The sequence below is a fragment of the Myotis lucifugus genome, unplaced genomic scaffold, assembly GCF_000147115.1.
Source record: "Myotis lucifugus unplaced genomic scaffold, Myoluc2.0 scaffold_117, whole genome shotgun sequence".
Classification (NCBI taxonomy): Eukaryota; Metazoa; Chordata; class Mammalia; order Chiroptera; family Vespertilionidae; genus Myotis; species Myotis lucifugus.
Genome location: NW_005871165.1, coordinates 643,265 through 667,751, shown reverse-complemented (window position 1 = coordinate 667,751; position 24,487 = coordinate 643,265). Strand labels below are relative to the sequence as shown.

General features: G+C 35.8%; 1 protein-coding gene across 1 annotated transcript in view; it reads left to right on the top strand.

Annotated features, from left to right (window-relative positions):
- The window catches only part of DYNC2H1 (dynein cytoplasmic 2 heavy chain 1), a 349,832-nt gene that overhangs the window by 213,925 nt on the left and 111,420 nt on the right, over positions 1-24,487 (top strand). The window contains exons 81-82 of the mRNA XM_023757927.1: positions 1,848-1,952; positions 9,883-9,999. Coding sequence (XP_023613695.1) covers positions 1,848-1,952; positions 9,883-9,999 — 222 coding nt within the window. The remainder of the gene's footprint in view (positions 1-1,847; positions 1,953-9,882; positions 10,000-24,487) is intronic.

The following is a 24,487-nucleotide window of genomic DNA, read 5'->3' as shown; positions in this document are numbered from 1 at the left end:
ACATTTACAAATGCGTGCGTGTATACAAGGTTACACTCATATGCATGCTACACTCATGTTTACACATTGTGCTTGGAGTCCTTGTGGAGGATTACAGATGTTGAACTATAGGAAAGGAATAATTTCAAAGAACAGCATAGCATGTCTTTCCAAAATCGGACATATTTCTAGGTGTTGGGCTTCCTGGAATCTGATTGTTTCCTTGGAAATACTTCAGGGGCAGCTGCCAAGAACAGGGAAAAGATGATGGTGTGCAGGGGGCGGAAGATGAGTGTCTTCACTAAGAATCGTTGCTTCAGCAAGAACAGTTTATATGCATATACAATACCTGCCTTAAAATAACTTGTCTCTTCATAAAAATAAAACAATTTCCATCTTTGGGCCAAACTGAATAAATCCTGTTGATATATACTCTTACTTGCCCATCTAGATGCATACTTGCCAAATCATGTCTGCAATGTTCATGGTAATTCTTAGGATTAAATGATAGGATTATCAGTGCATTTCATCAGCTAACTGAAAACGGAGGAAATGCTTTATGATAAAGTGATTTACAAAGCAGTGCTTGCATGCCAGAGTATTTGTATATAGACTTCTGGAGTTTCTATAAATTAAAAGAAAAAGATTGCTAGAATATTTATTTCTGATATAAGCAGAACTACACTCTTGTAGATCACAACGAAAATAATTATAGGGCTTTCCTGAAAACATTCTACACAATATCTTACACATACTAAGTGTAGCCACTTAAATATCTTTGTTTAAATCAATTCAGGGTTCCTTTGAATATGGAAAGTTAGGATAAGAAAATATAGTATCAAATAATTTAAATATGAGGAGGTAGTAATGACAAAGAATATTTCTGTTTTTTAAATTGATTTCAGAGAGAGGAAGGGAGAGGGAGAGACAGAAACATCAATGATGAGAGAGAATCATAGATCGGTTGCCTCCTGCGTGCCCCCTACCAGGGATTGAGCTGGCAACCCAGGCATGTGCCCTGACTGGGAATTGAACTGTGACCTCCTGGTTCACGGGTTGATGCTCAACCACTGAGCCACACCGGCTGGGCTATATTTCTTTTTCTGTTAATTAAAAATTTTTAATGTTGCCCTAGCCAGCTTGGCTCAGTGGATAGAGCGTCAACCTGCGGACTGAAGGGTTGCGGGTTTGATTCCTGTCAAGGGCATATGCCTGGGTTGCGAACTTGATCCCCAGTAGGGGGCGTGCAGGAGGCAGCTGATCAGTGATTCTCTCTCATCATTGATGTTTCCATCTCTCTCTCCCTCTCCCTTCCTCTCTGAAATCAATAAAAATATATTTAAAAATAAATAAAAAATAAAAATTTTTAATGTTGACATAATTGCAGGTGTCTCCCTTTTTCCCTGCCCTTTGCCACATCCACCCACTCCCCTCTCCCCTCCCTTGGCCTTCATCAAACTACTGTCCATGCCCATAGGGTATGCATATGTGTTCTTTAGCACATCCCTTTACCTTCTTTACCCAGTCACCCCTAACTTGGGCACCGGCCAGGCTATTCCATGTATTTATGCTTCTGGTTCCATTTTGTTCATCAGTCTATTAATTAAATTCCACATATAAGTGAGATTATGTGATATTTGTCTTTCTCTGACTGGCTTATTTCATTTATCTAATACTCTCCAAGTCCACCTATGCTGTAAAAAGAATATTACTTACAGATAACTGATTATACAAACTGAAAGCGAGATTTATCTAGAAATGAAATATGTTAATAAGTAATAATTTAATACTTCACAGCATTGTCTGGGATTTCAATAGATTTAAGTTCAATCATTTTTGAAAAATTGTTTTTCCTTTTTTATATTTAGGAGTATCGTGCTGTCATTGAAAAACTCCCAGAGGATGACAAACCTAGTTTCTTCGGTCTGCCTGCCAATATCGCTCGCTCTTCTCAACGCATGATCAGTTCTCAGGTAACCTAAGAAAAGATTAAATTTTAGAAAAAACGTTCCTACTGAGCCTAAAAGAAATAACATTAATTTATTTAAAACTATAGACCCTACAAGTTTTTATTTTAAAATGTTATTTTATTTAATGCAATATATTCTAATCTTACCTTGAATAAATTTTTAAATGAACCAAATAGTTCTATCTTAATACATTTATTAAAATTAGTAAAATATCATTGAACACTATCAGTTTCATCCAAAATATGTTTGTTTTATTCCTGTGATTTCAAGTTACTTTAAATGTAATTCATGCAATTAATTATATAATTCTTTTATAAAAGGGCGTTTTATAACAGTAACATTGATTTTTCTATAAGAGCTGAATATTTTTTTAAGCGCTAGCTACATATTCTTTTTTTCCTAAGCATATTTTGACATTCTAGAACTTTTTCATGGACTCCACAGTAATTTAAAAGCAAAAATTTTAAAATATGTTATATTTATTCTTAAGATGTAATCATGGTTGGTTTTTTTTATTGCCAACATTTGAGGATTAATTCCTGGTGTAATAATCTTAGTAACATTGCACTGAATGGCTTTCATAAACTCAGCAGATGTGGTAACTCATGCTCAGCACCTGCAGTTATCCTGACTCAAATGATTTTTCAATTATTAGAGAAGTCAGACATTTCCGGAAAAATCAGTTTTTGATATCAGGCAGCTTACCATGCTCTTTTCTCTGAGTTAGTCCTCTGTTTAAACACATTAACTCATATTTCAAGACCATGTTTATTAACTACAACTTTGCAAATAACACCATCAACAAAAAGAGGTAATATAGTATGAACTTTTTACAGTGTATTAAATTCTGAGTTCTAACTATAGTAAAATCTATGTTTGAACACTTGTCACATTTTGAGTTCTATAAAGCAAGTGGATTGGAAAACATTATAAGCCTATTTAATTTTGTAATGTACACAATGATTTTATATTTACTACTTATAAATATTATGAACTTGAGTTTTTAGTTTCATTGTTTATCATTTAGTAAGAAATAAAAATGTCTTTTCATTTGAAAAATGGCAATTAAAGGGAAAGATTGAGGCATCTATCTTACTGTTCTCTTGTGAATTATATTTCACTAGAGGCCCAGTGCCCTTTGCAGTCCGGGAGCCTGGGGCCTAAGCCGGCTCCCTAAACCATCAGTTGGACATCCTTAGCGCAGGCTAATTGTTATTTTTAATCTCTTAAGTGGCCTCAGGGCAAGGTGTTTTCCAATAGGGTGTGTCAACTGTCTTCCCACCCCAGGCAAGGCAAATGTGTGAGGGAATGACTCTAGTCCAGGAAACTTGGGGTGTCGGCCTTCTGAGCTCTATCCCCCAAGTCCCCAGTCCTGGGTTCTGCTCTCACAGCTCCAGTCCACTTCATCCTCCCTCTGCCAGAGCAAAGGTGGGTGTCTCCACAGGGAATTTTGTGTGTTGGCCCTTTAAGAGGGTGCTTGAATTTTCAGCTCTCTCTCCCTGGCAGACAGCACGGCACTGCTTTTCCGAGCCAGATGTTATGTGGGTCCCTCCTCAGTTTGGTGCTCTCTGTTGGGGGAGGGGGGCATCTTGGGGATTAGACCCCAGAGTTCTCAGTGGCAACTCCCCACAGCTGAGATATCTCTCCAGGACTTCAGTTGCTGTCTGTGGGCACCAGGCCAGCCCTTTTGCACCTCCGCCCCTCCTACCATTCTCTATGCTGTCTCCACTTCGGGTCCTCGGGTGTCAGGGTTCTCTCCTGCGAGGTTTCTGTTGATTACTCAGGAAGTTTTTCTGTATTTAGTTGTAATCCCAGTTTGTTTCTGGGAGCATGTCCGTGCAGCATCCATGTACTGTACTCTGCTGCCATTTTTAATCCTATTATTCCTTTTAATAGTATAATTTTAAAGTAAAATGTTCCTCCCCTTATTTAATCTGTTGTCTAGATATCACTCAATTTAGTCAGAAGTCTCATAATTTTTATAGAGAGGAAGGGAGAGGGATAGAGAGTTAGAAACATCGATGAGAGAGAAACATCAATCAGCTGCCTCCTGCACACCTCCTACTGGGATGTGCCCGCAACCAAGGTACATGCCCTTGACCGGAATCGAACCTGGGACCTTTGAGTCTGCAGGCCGATGCTCTATCCACTGAGCCAAACCGGTTAGGGCAGAAGTCTCATAATTTTATTAGTCTTTTTTAGTAAACGACTTTTTTTTTATCTGATCTAGTGTGTATTTTTTATTTTATTAAAAGTTTTTTGCTCTTATTTGCTTTCATCTACATTCTCAACTTCATAATTTGTTTAATTTGTTCAGTTTTCAGCATTGCTTTTTTTTTCAAACATAAACATTTACTGTTATAATTATCTTCCAGATTTTTATTCATTGTAGTTCCATAAGCTTTGATGTGTGGACATTTTTGGGTGGTGAATGTTCATAATCATAGTATTTCAAACACACTACATTATCCTCTCAGAGCCAAGGCAGAAGAAATCAAGTTCCCCTAGTGCTCCCTCTGTGGGGCATGTTGTTTCCTAATTACTGTATTGGGTGCTGCTCTTTCAAGGTCTGGGTTTCTATTTCCTGTCTTTGGAAATGTGGACCTTATATTTTAAATGAGGGACATTTTACGAAGTAACTGGCCAAGTTCATAAAAGACAAGGAAAGACTGTCACAGTTTGGGGCGAGACTATGGTTATATAACTACTAAATATACTGTGACATTCTCATGAAACAGAAGAAGGACATTTCTGGGAAAATTCACCTATAGTAGTTTCGTTAATAGTATTGTACCAGTGTTAATTTCCTCATTTTGATCATTGTGTTGTGATAATTTAAGGCTCTAACATTAGGAGAAGCTGTGTGAAATATATGATGGGAATTTTCTGTACAATTTTTGCCATTTTTCTGTAAGTCTAAAAGTAGTTTAAAATATGAAGTAAACAAATAAGCAAAACAACCTATGGCCCCTTAGATTAGTTTTGCTTCTTTGGCTTTAACATTTTAAGATTTCCCTTAATTTCTCTGGCACTTGAGTCATAAATTTTAACAGTTTTTTGAATATATTACTGTTTATTAATAATTTTTAAACATACTGTTACAAAATTTTCTTTAGACATTGAGTCTGCCATAATCCCTGAGACAAACCTATAATTTACTTAATTTCTTTCACAATCCATTTACTCATGTAATTGGGGATATGTTTATTTCAAAAATCTATATTGTTTCTCACTCCCAGAAGAATTATAATGGAGGTGACTTACAAAAATATAAACAACCTATTAGTGTAAAACCAATAGTTGTGGAAATTAGTAAAAAAGAATATTAGGAAAGGAAAAGAATATAAAACTAGGGAAACAGTTTGTACCAAAAGAAAACAAAACCCACGCTCTAAGTTCTATGTTGGATCAAAATTTTCTCTGTATGCTTTATAATATCCAAGTTAAGAAGGAAATTACAATTGTATATATGGTTTAGTGTCTGAAAACACACCTATTGTTCAGGAAAAACAGAGGTATTCCTGAAATGTCTCCATTGTTCTTTGGAATAGGGCAGGTGGAATAGGAGTGACATCTTCTCTACAACCTTATAGATATCCCGAAACATACCAAGGCATCATACACCATGTTCAGTCTGAATGGAGCATGGAAGAAGTGATGCAAATATGTTGTTCATAGGGAACTTTATCCCTTTTGATAAGATTTTAAAAGAATAATATAATTTTGCACTGCATAATGAAGTTTAGGTCCACAATGGCCCACAGGTACTCTGGTGGTTTCATAAGATTATATTGGAGCTGAAAAATTTCTATTGCCTAGCCCTAGTGACATTGTAGCCATCATGTCACAACACATTACTCATGTGTTTGTGGTGATTGGTGCCAGTATTTACAAACCTACTATGCTTCCAGTCTTATGAAAGCATAGCCCACACAGTAAATAATGTTTGATAAGATTAATAAATGACTGTTACTGGACTTATTTATTTGCTATACTGTTGGGGTCCAACCCCAACGGGTCCAGGGATCCCCAAAGGTGTGGACTGAGTCGGCGAAGAATGAATGACATGGAAACTGGGTTCAGTTCATCAGCATAGGGAGGTTCTCCCTCCAGAATCTCCAGTGAAGTTCTGGTCAGGATCTCCAACCAAGTTCGGGTGCCATGTTCTCTCGCTAGGTTCTCCAGCCAGGTTCTCCAGGTTCTCCAGCCAGGTTCAGTCACCAGGTTCTTTAGCCAGGTTCTATCTAGGTTCTTTTGCCATGTTCTGTCTAGGTTCTCCAGTGAAGTTCTGTAGCCAGGTTCTGTCCAGGATCTTTTGCCATGTTCTCTGGCTAGGTTCTGGTTAGGATCTGATGATGATGTGATGAGGATCTGATGAGGATCTGATGAGGTTGTGTTGTTTATTGTCTTGTTACATCCGTATTTATACCAGCCGATTTTAATCCTGTCAATTTCTATTACAAAGGTTAGGGTGTTTCTTATCTCCATTCCAGGGAGTAAAGATCACGTAGCTTAACTACCCGCCTGGCACTTAATTAAGGGGTTGAAGCCCCTCCCTAACCTCAGGGAAAGATCCCCACCTGGGGAAACAACCTTTCTCGGAGAGGTGACCTTGGTCAAAACACATGGCGCTAAAGGGAGCAAACATATTAAGAACAGTATGCTATATATGCCAGGTCCATTGAAACATATGCTATGCAGATGTTTCTTTCCTGCAGCGACTGTGTCAAGCAGCAAGGATGGACCGGCTCCCGGCACTATACTGTACTTTTTATTGTTATTTTAGAGTGTATTCTTTCTACTTATAAAATTTTTTTTCCCTGATGCCATGTTATGCTGGCAACAGCATCATTGATCTCATGTTTACTGCATCTTTTGATGGCATCATTTTCCCTTGTGCTTATAGTCCAGGAGGAATAGACTGTACCTTTTAGGTTTGTATATACACATAGTAGGAGTGTAGTCTATGCCATTTAGGTTTATGTAAGTACTCTGATGTTCATACTAGGACACATTCCCCAATGATTAATTTCTCAGAACATATCCTTGTTGTTAAGCAGTGTGCATGACAATATTGAATAAAGTACTTTAATTGCTTAAAAATGTGAATAATGAAAAGACATTTTATTTTCTGTGCTTTGTAAAAGAGACAAATATGTAAGGTTTTTAAAAACAAAAGATGGCCAGTACATTGTTATAAATTATAGCCCTATCTTCATTATAAAAATATTTTATTATTTATTTGAACTCCCTTTTTATACTCTGTTCATTAAAGTTTACAATATAATGTGATACTGTGATTAAGAAAAGCAACCTCACCTGTTATATTTCTAATGCAGAAAACAAGACCATTTTTAGTCTGGCAAACATTTTATTCTTATAATAGTTCTAACATTACATATAAGAAATATTTGAACCCTTTTCCCTTCAGACATCTCTTTGCATTCTTATTTGTTTCCTGTCATAATTGACAAATTTAAAACACAAATAAGTGATAGAAAATGTTTCCAGTGTTAAAATAGCACTTCTTCTGACTACCAACTAGTGATGTTTTGCAGTCTAGCAAAGCTGATAAATTAGGTGCTGTTGTAGGGTTCAGCTAGAGCAAATGAAAATAATTTATCAGAAAAACAAAGAAAATGAAACACTGAATCACCACAGTTTTTTCAAGATTAGAGAATCAATCAAAATCTCTAGGAGAAACTTGAGTTTACCAGCATGATTGTGAATTTTTCACAATTAAGTAGTGCATTCATTTTGAAGATTTATGGCTCATATTTTATTACAAACTTTAGTAATACAAGAACTCAACAAAATATGAAATATAATCCAATCTCTTAATAAGGAAGAACAACCAACATCTCTCAAAAAGTAGTCAACATGCTGCACATATTGATGTTTAAAATACTAGTTTAGGAAAACATATGCCTGTGTTTTGGGATTTATTTTGTTTATGTTAAATAAGCAGTTTTAATATTTAGTTAACATATTTACAAAGAAATATGGGTACTTCACTGATTTTTATACACATACCCCAGTATCTATAATACTTAGCATACTTGGTAAAATTCTAGATTATTCTAGAATTTTATTCTAGAATTGAAACAGAAGTCATTTTATTCTGTTATTGAAATGGAAGTCATTAAGCACTATTTTAGAAAAGAAAATGTGAGTGAATTGATTTTGGTTATAATGAGAAAAACCTGATAACAAGGAAGTTGCAGGAGTGAAAGCCCTAAATAGAGAACACTTGTTTACCTTACCTTGCTAACTACTTGACCTATATTTCTTTCGAGTCTTAAGAGTAGAAGAAACATTAAGATGATAACACCAAATGAATATAGAGCAGCGGTTCTCAACTTGTGGTTCGCGACCCCTTTGGGGGTCGAACAAACCTTTCACAGGGGTCGCCTAAGACCATCGGAAAACACATATATAATTACATATTGTTTTTGTGATTAATCACTATGCTTTAATTATGTTCAATTTGTAACAATGAAATTGGGTGTCACCACAACCTGAGGAACTGTATTAAAGGGTCGCGGCATAGAGCCTTAAAACTTAGTTTTTGATTATTCTTACCAACAAGTAATTATTTAAAATTGTTTTACTATTTTATACAGTTTGCTATGATATTTTCTATCTTTCTTATCATTTCATCTTTTAAAAAAACTATCTTTAATTTATCAGCATTTTGAAATTATGAAATTTAACCAATCAAACTAAAAAATATTTGAATTTCAGAAATGAGCAGATAGAAACGATAAGAGGTTATTAATAATGGATAATTATAGATTTCTGGCTAAAGAAGCAGCTTTTCAAAAAAGAGACATTATAATATGTCATTTTGTTTTTATTTAAATTTATTGGGGTAACATTGATTAATAAAATTACATAGGTTTTAAGTATACAATTCTATGATACATCATCTGTATATTGTGTGTCTACCACTCAAAGTCAAATAGTCTTCTGTCTCCATCCATATATTTGACACCCTTACCCTTTACCACCCTCCTACTCTTCTTCCCTCTGGTAACCACCACACTGTTGTCAGTGTCCATGAGTTTCTGTTTGTTTTTCTTACTTGTTCTTCTTTTGCTTTCAGTTTTATATCTCACATGTAAATTAATCATGATTCTTGACTTTTTCTGACTTATTTCGCTTAGCATGACATTCTTAAGAGCCATCCATGTTGTTGTCAATGGCACTATTTCATCTTTCCTTTTTTTAAAATTTATCCTCATTGTTGAGATTATTACAGTTGTTCCCTTTTATCCACATTGATCCCTTCTAGCTAGCTCCTGCCCCCACCCCCACCCCAGGGCTTCACCACACTATTGTCTGTGTCCATGAGTTATGCATATATGCATATAAGTTATTTGGTTAATCTCTTTCCACCCACCCACCCTGCCTTCTCTCAGATTCAACAGTCTGTTCCATGCTTCTATGTCTCTGGATCTATTTTGTTAATCAATTTATTTAGTTCTTTCATCTTTTCTTATGGCCAAGTAGTATACCATTGTGTATATATGTATCACATATTCTTTATCCAGTCATCTGTAAAAGGACATTAAGGTTGTTTCCATGTCTTGACCACTGTGAAAAATGCTGCAGTGAACATATTCACATATGTTTGTGAATACATGTCTTTAAATTTTTGGGATAGATACCCAGAAGAGGGGTTGCTGGGTCATATGGTAACTCTATTCTTAATATTTTTAGGGTCCTCCATACTATTTTTAGGTTCTTTTGTTTTTTATCTACTTAAATAAGTCAGTAAAATACTAAGTCAATTGAACAAAGATAATGGGATTAAAACTTGTTTATATTTGTCTCAACTTTTATAAAATAAGCATCACTTTTGTACCTATGCTATTTCTGTTTGACTGAAGTCATTTTCATTTATTGCTATTTATTTATTTTGTTCTTTCAGGTTATTTCACAGTTGAGGATCTTGGGCAGAGCAGTAACAGCTGGTTGCAAATTTGATAGAGAAATCTGGTCTAATGAACTTTCTCCTGTCCTCAATCTCTGGAAGAAACTAAACCAGGTTAGTAGTGGAATATCCTCCTGATTTTTTCTGTTTTATCTACAAATTGTCCATGTTGTCCTGGAACTAGATGGGGGAAATAATAGCAATAGAAGTCCATCAGCCAAGGAAGCAGTGTCACCAGTGTAATTTGTCTTTTTCTGGTCATCTGATATGTCATCTTCTATACCTACTATATTTTTGGTCACACCTTGTCTTCTCTCTCCTCTTTCTTTAAAGTCACTGACTATTTTTAAAGGGGAAGTGTTTCAGTGGCGTCAAAGTGCTAAGGAAAAATAACATCAACTGGATTCAGTTTGTTTTTATAATGTAGAGTATGTTATATTAAAAATTATAGAATATTTGCTCACTAGGCAAAGCCTTAGGGTATTATAATTGCTAATACTATTGAATAAGGATTTAGTTTCTGGGATTAAACAATATAATATTGTAAATTGAACGTTTAGTAATATTATAAAAATGCCTATCTATCATGACTATGAAGTCATGACCCTGATTTCTATTCTTCATACCAATTTGTATTAAAGTTGCTATTATTTACCCTCTCTTTTTTAAATCAACCTTTGCTTATCTTTAAATTAATAACCACATTTACACAAATGTTCGTTCTTCTCCTTGAGCAATTTATTCTCTTATCTTGATGTTTGGATAATATTCCCCTTGTCAAGACTCAGCTTCTTCTCAGCAACTTTAAAAAACTGACAGGCTATTTTTAATTTTCTGATGATTTTCCATGGAATTCTTAAAATGTGTTCACATATGCAAGCATATGTATTCATATGTATATTTATTATATTATACAATAGAGTAATTTATTCTGAGAATAATGTAAGTTTTTCAGTTTTCATTTAGAGAATAAGATAGAAATTGAATGATTTGAATAATTGACTAAGTCTATCCCTTACTAAGTAGCAAAACCTAGTGTATAAGATGAGATCATTACACAGATCTCATCTGACATTTTAGAGTCGCAGTCCGGGTATCTGTCAGAGCCTTTCCTTTCCTCCGAATTATAAGTAAACTTGTTTGACCCAGTTTCCAAGTTCGAGAAAGAGTGAAGTCTACTCCACGATTTTGTCACCTTAACTTCTTACAGTTTTTTTCTGTCTCTATGTCTGAATTTTCATCGGTCATGTTTTTCTCTCATATTAGATCTGGCTTTAATGTGCAACTTCTGTCTGTATATTTCATAGAAAATCCAGTCATACCAACGTAATGTGGGAGAGAAAAAAATGTCTTTTCTTCTGCATTTTTAGATTCCCAGCTGGGTCCCTGTTTCAAAAGACAGATTAACAAGGGAAAAGCATACAAATTTATTTAATACGAGGGGCCCAGTGCACTGACAACACGGGCTCTGCTCGCACCCGCTGTTGGCGCAGAGCGATTGGGGCCAGCGCCGGCAGCAGGTGGAAGTGGTGGGAGGAGGAGAAGCCCTCAGGGGCGATCGGCCGGCAGCTGCTGCTCACACCCACTGATGGTGCAGCTGCTGCTCACACCCACTGATGGCGATGAGCAATCGGGACCAGCGCCTGGTGCTGGCAGCGGGTGTGAGCCGGGGCGGTGTCAGCAGAAGGTGCAAGCACCGGGCGGGACCATGGCCTGTGGGAATAAAGAATTTTCAGTAACCATCAGAGGCTCGCCTCGATGATAGCAACCGGTGCCCGCCTTGGTCTGGCGCCCCTGCTCACTTGCTCCACCATCCCACCACGGCCAACGCATGCCATGGTCCGCGTGCGCCCCCTGGTGGTCAGCGCACGTCATAGTGACCAGTTGTTCGTTTGTTCTGCCGTTCGGTCTATTTGCATATTAGGGTTTTATATATATAGATAAGTTTTATGTGAATTAGGAGCCTTCATAAGAAAATGGAGACCTGAAGAGTCCCATCCACAGGCCCTGCAGGTGACAATCAGTTTCCTACTTCAGGGAAGGGTAGAAGTCAGAGCACTGCTCTGCCCAGGGTCTCCACCTGAGATACTGCCTCCTCAGGACAGGGATGATTCATGACTGTTACCACACTAATTGCTGGGTCTCTCTCTCTCTCTCTCTCTCTCTCTCTCTCTCTCTCTTTCTCATTTATAGCATATTTTAGATTGGTAAGCTAAAAATATGTATGGACCATTTACAGTTTAGTTAAATTAATAATTGGAGATTATTGAAGGTTCCTAAAAATACTTAAAACCCAGAAATTTTAACTCTTTATTCATATTAGCTGAAAAAATTAGGAACCCATAAGTACTATATTTTCACATAAGAGCCATAAGTACATTTGTTGTTCAAATTGAAACTAGAAAAAGGTGGTAGTGAGTTTAAGTCATCACTCAAATTTGGACTATTGGTTTCTAGCCTTTCACCTTGTTTATAAATCCAAGGAAGGGGAATTGAGTGGCACACTAAGTAGATTTAGTGGCATAATCCTTTACTGCAGGGGTGGGGAACGTCCATCCCAAGGCCTGTATGAGGCCCTCAAAATCTTTTGGTTTGTCCCTGCCAAGGAGTTAGGGGTGAGTTAATTAAATATTTCACCAAATACAGCAGGCTAATTTTTAAGCGGATAATTTGGAATGGCCCACGAATGATGTTATAAATATCCAAATGGCCCTTGGCAGAAAAGAGGTTCCTTGCCCGTGCATATAGGGGACATTTTACCCTTTTTCTCCTTCAGAAAGTTTGATCTTGCAAAGAATTTGTATTCTGTGCTTTTTAAAATATTTGGTTTTATGTGTTTCACCTCTGTTCAAATTGGTTGAAACTAAAGAAAGAAAGTTAAAGTGCAGCTATTATGAATCATGAACTTGTTTTATCGTAATCTTGAACAGAAACAGTTAAGACAGACCACTACAGTTTTGTGAAGTTGTCTTGAGTGCAAGACAGTAGCTGTGGGAATAGGGTGCCAGGGCTCACAGCTTGGGAGGGAGGAGTACTTACAACTTGTAGGAACTAAGCATGTTTCAGTTTCCTTTTGGGTAAAATGTAGTCATGGCACTGGGAGCAAGTAGACAGTGTCTTCTCAGGTGGTAACACAAAACAGGTGGATTTGGAGGAAATAATGAAAATGAAATGATTAAAATGAAATATTCCTAATATATGTTTGGATTGAATATAAGGATCACTTTCATAATGAAGGCAGAATCAGTGTGCCATTTAGAATAGCAAATGCCAGTTCTTAGGCGGGGGAGTGTTCGTTTAGTTTCATATAGTTTGAAATTTTAGTGTAATATAGTTTTACTGTTGTTTATTATAAACCACATTTCAAGGTGATATAAAGTTTTATTAAATTTTGACAGAAATGAGATATTTGACCATTTTTTTCTTAAAGCAGTATAACGTAATAAAGCATGGACTATCGAATTCCACTGTCTGGTTTAAAATTCTGCCTCTGCCTCTTCTAGATATGAATGCACATGTTGTCTCATCTCTCCTTGCCTAGTTGCCTGCTCGGTAAAATGGGGTAATAAACTGCTATAATTAGTAGATTGGTTAATACTGAGTATTTAGAAGTGTGCCTAGCCTGTGTTAAGTGCTCAATAAATATTAACTGTTATTAGGCAGATTTAAAAAATAATATTAGGATGAAATTGCTCTAAGGTTTTTATATTTTGGAAATTTGATATCCCTATGATAACTACACAAAGAGTCTAGAAGAAAAGCATATGCTTTCTAATATTTATCTTAAAGATATAATTACCTAAGAAGCTGTGCTAATTAGATAAAAGAACAGGTCTTTAGAAAGATGTCACTTAGAATCATAAGCAGATTGTACTTGCAAAGGGTTTTCAATCAAGTACTAATCAAATTGTGTTAAATTAATTACTTTTCTAGCATAATGATGATCAGTATTTTTATGAATGATTAAATGTGAGTTCTGGTAAATGTTACTTTTAGTGTTTTTGTTTTGTGCTTCAAATGTACACTATTTCATATACACTTGTATATGTCTGAATGTGGATGTGTGCATACTGCTTCATCACACGAGATTTTTAGAGTTTCATGATTCCTACACCTTATTGTTAGAATACTCATTAATTCCATTATTTATCCACTAAATCAATGGATTCTAAAAGGAAATCTTAAACCACTTTTTTTCTCCATCATTCTGAAAAGTTCTTTTTAAAATCATCTTTGAAAGTTAGAAATCTAGGAAATCTAATCACATTTTTTATCAGGTCACTTAAGTATTTATAAGATGGATACAGTTTTTTTTGTTTAGTTTTTTTGTTGTTGTTGCCTTTGTCAAAGGAAAAATGTGGAATGAAAAGTGTCATTTCACTAACTAGTAAATTATTTTTTAATTTTTTATTATGACTATAAAAGTATAAAACCTAATAGCAAAATCTGTGGCTTATGAATACTACTGCTTTTTATTGTTGTTAATTCTCACCCGAAGATATTTTTTCCTTTGATTTTTGTAGAGAGAGTGGAAGGGAGAGAGAGAGAGAGAAACATCGATGTGAGACACATTGATTCGTTGCCTCCCATACTCACCCCACCTGGGGCAGGGATTGAGCCTGCCACTGAGGTAAGTGCTCTTGACCAGAATCGAACCCGAGGCACCTCAGACTTTGGGCTGACACTCTGACCACCAAGAAAACTGGCTAGGGTTGAAAACTACTACTTACATTGTCATTAGCATTAAATACATTATTATGATAGTGCCTGATACTTAATAGTTAATAAATGTTAACTTTATTATAGTTGTTATACTGTTTTTTATACTATCTCTAAAACTTCTAAATCCAGAGATTTATTGTGTTATCTTCAGTAAAGTATAACAGAGATTAGTCTAACATATAATATTAACTGAATTTTAATAATATTTTTACTGAACAAGTACATTATTTTTATTCTTTTGATTATACTCACTGATATTAGAGGAAAAAGTAATGTTATATAATTCCAGTTTTAAAAGTATAAAATATAAAACTAATTATTTTACATTCTTACACACAGCATTTAACACCAATATACAAAGTACAAATAATGAATTTTTTCTTCTTCATATCTTGGGGGAACAGTTGCTTCAATAACATGTGAGCTTACTTTTATATTTTCATAGGATGGGGTGATTGTTCCCTGTTCTTTTCTTACAGAGATGGGCACATGTAGTTCAGAAAGTTCTAACTTCATGAAAACTTAACACAAACTTCTTTGTCTTTTAATTTTTATGACTCACATATTTATAATGGTCAATTTCAGTAATCCTAAGCATTCTTTGTCTCCAACCCCACCTCAACCTGCTCCCTACCAAATCCTCTCATTTTATACAAACAATAGAATACATATATTGATAGATTTATGAGCATCATTTCTTAATGTATGCCAGAAGTCATTTTACTTTTTAAATTTTCCTGGTGAGAATGAATAATATGTATGAAGTTCCCTGCTTTAAGTTTTTCCCTCTGGGACTGGCTTCTTCATCTTTCTCTAATTAAGGAAAGGGCTTTCCTGTTGTTTAAAGAGAACAATTTTTACTTACAGTGAGCTAATGAAGTCAAGTCCTTGGGAGACTAAGTAGAGAGAGATTCTCAGGCCACTGTGATGGCTATCAGTGGTTCTCAACCTTCTGGCCCTTTAAATACAGTTTCTCATGTTGTGACCCAACCATAAAATTATTTTCGTTGCTACTTCATAACTGTAATGTTGCTACTGTTATGAATGGTAATGTAAATATCTGATATGCAGGATGGTCTTAGGCGACCCCTGTGAAAGGGTCGTTCGACCGTCAAAGGGGTCGCGACCCACAGGTTGAGAACCGCTGGCTTACATACTTCAGAGTTTTACTTTTAAGCAGAGGACTGAATATAATGTAAGCATTGCTTTTAATGAAGAAATAAACAGCATGTGAATCCATTAACAGTTTTCTCAGTGTTCCAAAATTTGCTTCTCATCGAAATGAAAAGATTCATTGGTATCTGGCTCAGAGGGAGTAACCTCTGATTTCCAAAACATTATTTTAAAATGTTGTTCTTCCTGTAGTAACATTTCTAAGGGTTTTTACATCTGAGGATATCTTTATTTCAATTCACATTTAACTGATAGAGTGGGAGTATAGCTACAGATCCATTTTTAGCTTCCTAATTCTTTTCTTTGAACTCTTAGAAAACATTACTCAGTTGTCTTTTTATTGAAGAATTTTCTGTTGATCTGATTCCCTTTTAATAACTGATTTTTGTTCTAGAATATTCTATCTCTGATCTCCGTAATTTTCACCATAGTATGTATGTGGATTTTTTTTTTGGCATGTATTCAGTTTTGATTCTCTGAGAAATTACAATTTCAAAAGCTAACCTATCCACTTCCACCTGTTTTAGCCTGGGCCCCACGGGCGCTCGGTGCGTGCTGTGTAACATCAAGGACACTGCTGTCTATGGCTGGTGCTTGATATTGCTTTTTATAGCTCTGAGGTGGTAATATGGTGGACAGTGATCCAATTAAGGTAATGTGAAAAGAATAGTTTTTCACCGAAAAACTCTTTGCAACCATGTCACTCAATCCTCTTCAGCGGTAGGTTATTACATCCTCCCACTCAATAAGTCCCCAAGCCTGTATCTCCCAAGGCGTTTCCCATTCTTCTTGAGCCTTTTTCTGGGTTCAGTGTCTTGTCAGACAGAATTCTGAAGTGGGAGACTCATTTGCATGGTAAATATAGATTCTTTTCAAAGTTATTATATTAAATTTATAATAGACAAATTAACTATCAAATGTGTTATATTTCATCATTATAATATTTTGTCTATTACCTATCTTCTCTTTCCTGAAGCTATTGTCATAATTTAGGTTTTAATTCTTTCTCATGTGGATTATTGAAGAAAATTCTGAATTTGACTTTCCTTCTAACATATAGGATGTCCCCGAAACATGTATACACACTTTAACAGCTGATAATTCACTTAATTTTCACTCCTTTTCAGGTTTAACTGATTTGAAATAACGGATGAAGCCAGATTAAGCTTTGAACAAAGAAAATTTATCCTAAAGTGCTACTAGCCTTTTTTTATGGGGATATATAAAAGATAAAGTTTACAGTATAAAACTGGCAACAGTCCATGAATTGAGGGTACACAAATACTGAACAATGATTCTTGATGTTTGTGATTCCATTGCTTCAAGTTATCAGCAGTGCCTGGTCATCTACTTGAAAACAGGCATTGACAAAAACAATTATTCATTTCTGTATATTCTTTTAAATTTTAAAAATGAACTGTATGTTCATAAACACTGACTTTATAATCATTCAAAGTATATACATTTTTGGGGACACTCTGTATATTTGGGGACACCCTGCAAACTTCATCCAAATCATATTTCATATCATTATCACATTAATTTTCCTGAAGAAAGTATTTTTTTCTCACAGCATGGATCCATATAGAATCTATTTCTAAGCCTTTTCCATAGTGAGGCAGATCTCAGTGTTATATAAACAGATCACTGTGGTTTCTGTCTGTGAGGACTTCCAGGTGCTATTTCCTTCTGGAATTTCCTAGATCTGCTAAACTAATATTGGCCAAATAAAGTCCCAGCATCTTATAGAAGCCTTTTCAGCTGTTACTCACTTTTCTCTCCATGTTTCTATAGTACTAATTTATAACTTGCATAATAATTTCCATAAGAGTTATATTTTAAGCTAGGCAAGTTAATATATGGTAATTAGATATAGGAATTCTCTTACTTTGGAGAGTATTGAAATTTATGCATGTAAATGTTTCAACTGAAACAACTTAATGCCACATTCCTGTTCTTTAAATCATTATTATCAGGTTATGATTAATTATTAGGTAAACTTAAAAGAATAATTACACTTAAGCAATGAAAAGAAATTTTTAAAATATATTTTATTGATTTTTTACAGAGAGGAGGGGAGAGGGATAGAGAGTTAGAAACACTGATGAGAGAGAAACATCGATCAGCTGCCTCCTGCACACTCCCCACTGAGGATGTCCCCGCAACTAAGGTACATGCCCTTGACTGGAATCGAACCTGGGACCCTTCAGTCTGCAGGCCAACGCTCCATCCACTGAGCCAAACCAGTTAAGGCTAAAAAGAAATTTTTTATGAAAAGTATATAATAGTCATCTAGGTTCTAAGAATTTCCCATTAAGTAAATAAAGGATCTTAGCTGAATCACTTACTAACTTTTTCTTAGCTTTCCCTTGGGTAAAAAAGGAGTCAGCATTCTTTTATTTGTTCATTTACTCATTCATTCATCAAATATCTATTGATGTGCCTGCAATATGCTAGGCACTATGATAGAGGTGCTAGATTTATTAAGAGATGGAACCAACTGCTGCCAGGGGTTAAGCTGTAGCTGGGAAGATACCCTGCTCACTGCGCCAATTGTGGGAGTACTTACTCCTTGATCCTGCTTGACTATGCCAACAGGTCCTTCTCTGCCAGGAACTGGACCTCCTTGGACACTGGGTATTAGACGGAGAAGGTACAAGAAGTTGAGAGTCTTTATTGTAGCCCAAGTAGCCATTGCTAACAAGGAGCCATCAGACAAAGCAGTCCATAAAGCAGGCAGCCACACAAAGTAGTTACAGCAAACACAGGAGCCATTACACACACACAGCAGCCCTATATAAAGTCAGCAGCCTCCAACATAGGGGCTATACTATACAAAGTAGCCCAACCAAGTAGCCGTGCACTGGCTGGCCAATAACACAGTTTATACCAACTTAGACAAAAGAGGCTTCTTGCCAACATAGTGACATCAATACTTGGGCTACAGACAGGCACACCTGCACAGTGTGTACAATACAATCGCTGTGTCCTTGCTTTTGGACCTGCTTATGGTAAGTTGGCCTTGGCAACTTGGCCTTGAACATCCGGCGTACTCTGAACAGAGTACACTCCTGCTTTCTGTTCTCTAGAAATCCTATTTGGCGGAACCCACAGGACATCAGCAGGAAAAGGAGAACTAGACACACAAAAAGGATAGAAAGCTGGGTTGATTGGAGCTGAGGCATATTATCTCCTCTCCAAGAATAGGGTGTGCCTTTTCATTTGTACTTCCTTTGATTTTTTATTCTTTTTTTTCTTTTTGTAATGTTCTGTCTCTTGATTTGTTTGATTCAGTAATTCCCCCACCCCCTCTTTTTCCTGTAAGCCCTGAAAGCCATATTATCATTTTTAACTATATCCCACAAATTTGTATATGTATGTTTTTAGTATTGCCAAGTTACTAAAAATTTCATTGTGACTATCTTCTTTAATATTTTGTTGTTTGTCATGGGAGAGGGTTTAATGCAGGGACAGTTTACACAGGAATGGACAGGGTGAAGGGAGTTAACAAGGGACAGTAAAGCATTTTAGGATTAGCAGTAGCAGTGAACATCTAAGACTTCCGCGCCTGAGCTGGCAGGGAGGGCAGTTAATCAAACAAGAGCTGTGACTCTCTCTGTTGGAGGGGCTGCCTGACAAGAGCTGCTGCAGTTGGGGTTGTGCAGTAGCAGAGGGACAGTGCCATCCTGTAGCCCAGCAGGGAGGGAGCCCAGAAGCAAATAGCTCAGAATAATAAATGCCCCCTTGCCTCTGGTTGAAGTAAAGGACTCTAGAGGAGAAGGGTCCTTTATTACAAAACAACAAGCTCAGCCTCTGGTCACAGAGCTAAGTAGAGAAGACCCAGAGAAAACGAGGTGGAAAGGATAATACTCAGCACAGCTTTAATTTTCATTGCATTTCAAAGCAAATTGCATATACCATGTCCTTTCACTCCTAGATACTTCAGTATGCAGCCTAATAAAGAATTTCCATCTTCTATAACTACCATGTTATTAACACACTTTACTAAAGAAACAATAATTCCTTAATTTAATACAAGTCCATGTACAAATGTCCTGTCTACAACTATATTTTAATAGTTCAGTTGAACTCAGATCCAAACAACTGCTACATACTGTGTATGAATGTTATATCTCTCTAAATCTAGAATTCCCCTCCCTTCCTTATATCATGGATTTTAAATCACATGCTGGCTAGTTGAAGAAATCATGTCATATGTCTTTGCTGTAATGCCAGATATTCTGATTTTAGCTGAATTGCTTCATTGGCTGTTGTGTTACTTGCTCTCCTGCCTCTCAAATTGCTACAGGTTTGAAATTAATTCTGAAGGCTGAGTATGTTAAGATTGTTACATGAGTACTTCATAGGTGAAGCTGAATTCTTTATACTATATCATATCACGAGGCACATATGTCCTAGCTCAGTAGATAGAGCATTAGCCTGCGGACTGAAGGGTCCCAGATTCGATTCCGGTCAAGGGCACATACCTGGGTTGTGGGTTTGATCCCCGGTAGGGGGCATCCAGGGGACAGCAGATTAATGATGTTTCTATTTCTTTCTCCCTCTCCCTTCCTCTCTGAAATCAATAAAAATATATTTAGAAAAGAGGCACATATGACTGTTCATCTCACTTTGCATGATGCTAATTGATCAGTGATTTCTAATGGTGACAGTCACCTTCTCAATATAAATTTCCCTATCAATCTTCCACCTGATAGTTTTAATTGATTTTTTAAAATAAGGTGTTAAAACTTCTAATTCTCCAATTTCTTCTGAAATTATTTGCTCAATTTTATTTAGAAGAGCTATCCCACCTTCACTAGGACTATGAATTTGCCATGAAGTAAAATTCATAGCAGAAAGTCAGGATAAATGCTTAATTTTAAAAATCAATTTCTAGAGTAATGAATTGGGATCCTAGCAATCTCCAGTGCTGTATAATGAATTTCTTTTTATATTTTTTCTGTTTGTCAACCCCTACATTCATTATTTTACTCATGACTTTTTTATTTTAAATGAGGTGAAATTCACATAACAAAATTAAGCATTGTAAATATTATGGACAGCATTAGCTCTTTTAATATGAGATTGTGTTGTAATCTAGTCTTTTACTAAATTACCTCTTTTATGGTAGCCTCACAGAACAGCAGCAGCATTCCTCTGGCCAGCTTTCGGAGCAGATAGCCTGTTAAATATACTTACCTAGAAATAAATGTAGTCTTAGTAATATGCCATTTTAATATAATCTAGTTTTCAAAAAAAATTGCCATTTTGTTTCACATACCCAAGTTATAATGAATAATGACTTTCTCTCAAAGAAACGGGATACAGACAAAGCTTCAGGTCCTCTTGACAGTGATGTCTGCGAGTCGTATACCTCTCTCTCTATGGGTAACTACTGGGTTTGGTGTTAATCAATATTACAGTATATTAGATAAAAGCTATGAAATTCTCAAGGCATATAACAATAACCAATAATATACATTTTAAAAGCTTCTTTCTATTCACTTGCTAGCTTCTCTCTGTTTTTCTTTTCCTTTTTTTTAAAATATACTTTATTGATTTTTCACAGGGAGGAAGGGAGAGGGATAGAGAGTTAGAAACATCAATGAGAGAGACATATCGATCAGCTGCCCCCTGCACACCCCCTACTGGGGATGTGCCCGCAACCAAGGTACATGCCCTTGACCGGAATCAAACCTGGGATCCTTCAGTCCGAAGGCTGACGCTCTATCCACTGAGCCAAACTGGTTAGGGCTCTCGGTTTTTCTTTTAGAAAGATGTAATAATAGCTTCCAATATCATTTTCCGTACATCAACTCAGCATACTCCCCTCCTCAGTCTTTCACAGCCTTGGCTTTCCTTTGTCTACTGGTCACCAGCGATTTTGCCTTCTATTTTAGGTCTTCAACATTTCTGATTTAAACAGTTTATTGGGTAATTAGCACACACTTGTCCTGGTTGACCTCTGCTTTAAATAAAATACCTTTAATTGGAACTAAACTAAATAAAATGAGTGTTAAAACATGATGCTTTGGTTTCCTTTGATCCACCTGATAATTTGGTATGAAAAGGAATAGTTATTACCAGGTTTAGATCTAAGTTCTGTTTGCTAATAACTGGTTTTGGGACAATAAAACAAAACAATAAAGCAGCCAGTCCTGTGGAATGGGCTTCCAGAAATACTATATAGATTTTTCAACTCTTTGAACTCACCAAACTCGTAGTATTTTCTTTACTTTTTTAATTCCCTTTCTTACCTTCTTTTTTGCACAGTTGTGTCAGAAATCCACTTCTGGATGGACATAATTTAATGCAAATATGTCAAAATTTTTACTATTCTGATTATGAATACTTGGGACAAGAGTCAGTTAAACTTAAATTAATCAGAACTCTTTAGATTCCAAGTGATGGAAAACCTAGTTCAGACTGGCTTAGGCCTAAAAAGGGCACTTTATGGCTCACATAACTGAAAAAGTGTTTAATTGGTTTTAGTCACAGCTTGTCCCAAGGAACTTGAAAGGATGTAATCAGGACCCAGTTACATATATATTATATGTGTAATACATATAATTATTATAAATATTCTGAAAGAGCTGCTTTACTGAAACATATATATATACTACATGTGTGTATATACATGTGCACATATGTATACATATATGTATACACACATATGCCCTGCTCTTCTATCTGTTGGCACTATTTTTCATAGAGATCCTGTCTTTATTATGAAAATGACTGCAAAATTCTATTGCATTTTGTTTGGCCACGTACCCTTCCTTGAGTCAGTCTCTGTGGTTAGGAAAATGGAATGCTTTAAGTTGCACACTAATTTCTGGAATTCAGTTGAGTCAATTCCACCTGAACTTTATGGACTTAGAATTAGGAAAGGCTGTTTCCACTCCAGAGACTTATTAGGAAAGAGATTGCACTATAGCAGCAGAGTTGAGTAGTTATGCTGGAGACCTTATGGCACACAAAGCCTGACATATTTACTGTCTGCAACTTTACTGGAAAAATTGCTAACCCCTCATCTCGTTGTTGCTTGAATTTCCTTTCGTGACAAAAATTCTTTCTGAGAACCATTTTCTAAAAGATCTAATTATATATATAAATATAACTACTTCCGTGTGGCATCCATTTTACTTGTCTAAAATAACATCCCACTTAGAAAACTATTTCAGTAAAAACACAGAAATTCTGGATTCACACCTAAATTACACCAAATTAGACTGTTTTTTTTAATCTAAAAGATATTCTTTGCATAAAAGTTTAAGTTTTAAAATATCCTATAACCTTTTCCTCCAGCAACTTCATAGATAAGATTTTCTCTGAATATTCTTAGCTTTTTAATGACAAGATGAACTTTAAAATGTTAAAGCCATCCTTCAAGAGTACATGCTTCAGCCCTAGCTATTTTGGCTGAGTGGATAGAGCACCGGCCTTCGGACTGAAGGGTCCTGGGCTCAATTCCAGCACATGCCTGGGTTGCGGGCTCGATCCCCATTAGGGGAGTGCAGGAGGCAGCTGATCAGTGATTCTCATCATTGATGTTTCTATCTCTCTCTCCCTCTCCCTTCCTCTCTAACATCAATAAAAATATATTTTAAAAAAGTACATGATTCAGTCGATTGTATTTACTCATTAAAAAAAAAAAAGCTTTTCTTAAAAAAGTCAGTTGACTAAAGATATGACTATTCCGCCTCAGTAGTTCCACCAAAAATCATACAGTTTAGATGTTGTAATTTACTCGTGGTGCTTTTAGCTATATTTGAATTATAAATAGTATTTACTTTGATATTTTGTCTTAAAATTATGTAACACTAACATGTTACTACTGCTATGAATCTTCTCTATACTTCATCCTTTTAGAATATGTAAAATACCTACATTTATTTTTATATTTAGGGTTATTTTACATTATTTTTTATTAAAATTTTGTGAAGGTCTTTAGGAAGTGGATTATGTTTTTAAAATATTGTAATATATTTTGCTGTCTTCTGTGTTATATTTTTCCCATTTATAAATTTATCGCAGGTTATACTACAGCTTGCCTAATTTTTCATTTTTTCTTTACTTTTTTTGTCATCTTTCATAAGTCATTCACTTTTTGAGACTCAGCTGAATGGTGTTTTTACTCTGTTCATTTGTTATTGCTGAACTTACAGCCCTTTATTTGATAGTCTCCAGACCACTGTGCAGTAGAAATATGATGGGAAATGCAAAAGGGAGCCCAATATGTCATCTTCAGTGTTCTAATAGCTACATTGAAATAAGTTCAAAGGAAGAGTTGAGTTAATTTTAATACATTTTATTTAACCTGATATATCCTGAATATTAGCATTTCGGCATGTAATTAATATAAAATATTAATTTGATATTTTACTCCCTTTTTTCTTAAGTCTTTGAAATCCAGCTTCTATTTGACACTTACTACACATCCTAGACCATTAGGGCTTACTTGAACTCTTATTTGAATTTTAAGTATTCTCTAGTTTTTAATTTTTTAAAATAAATATTGTTGAAAGTATTACATATGTCCCTTTTCCCCCCCATTGCTCTCTCCCATTCCCCCCCCCAAACCTTCACCAGCCTACTGTCTGTGTATGGGTTATGCATATGCATATGAGTTCATCAGTTGATCTCTTCCCTCCCCCCTCGAGCCTCCCCTGCCTTCCCTCTGAGGTTTGACAGTCTATGTTTT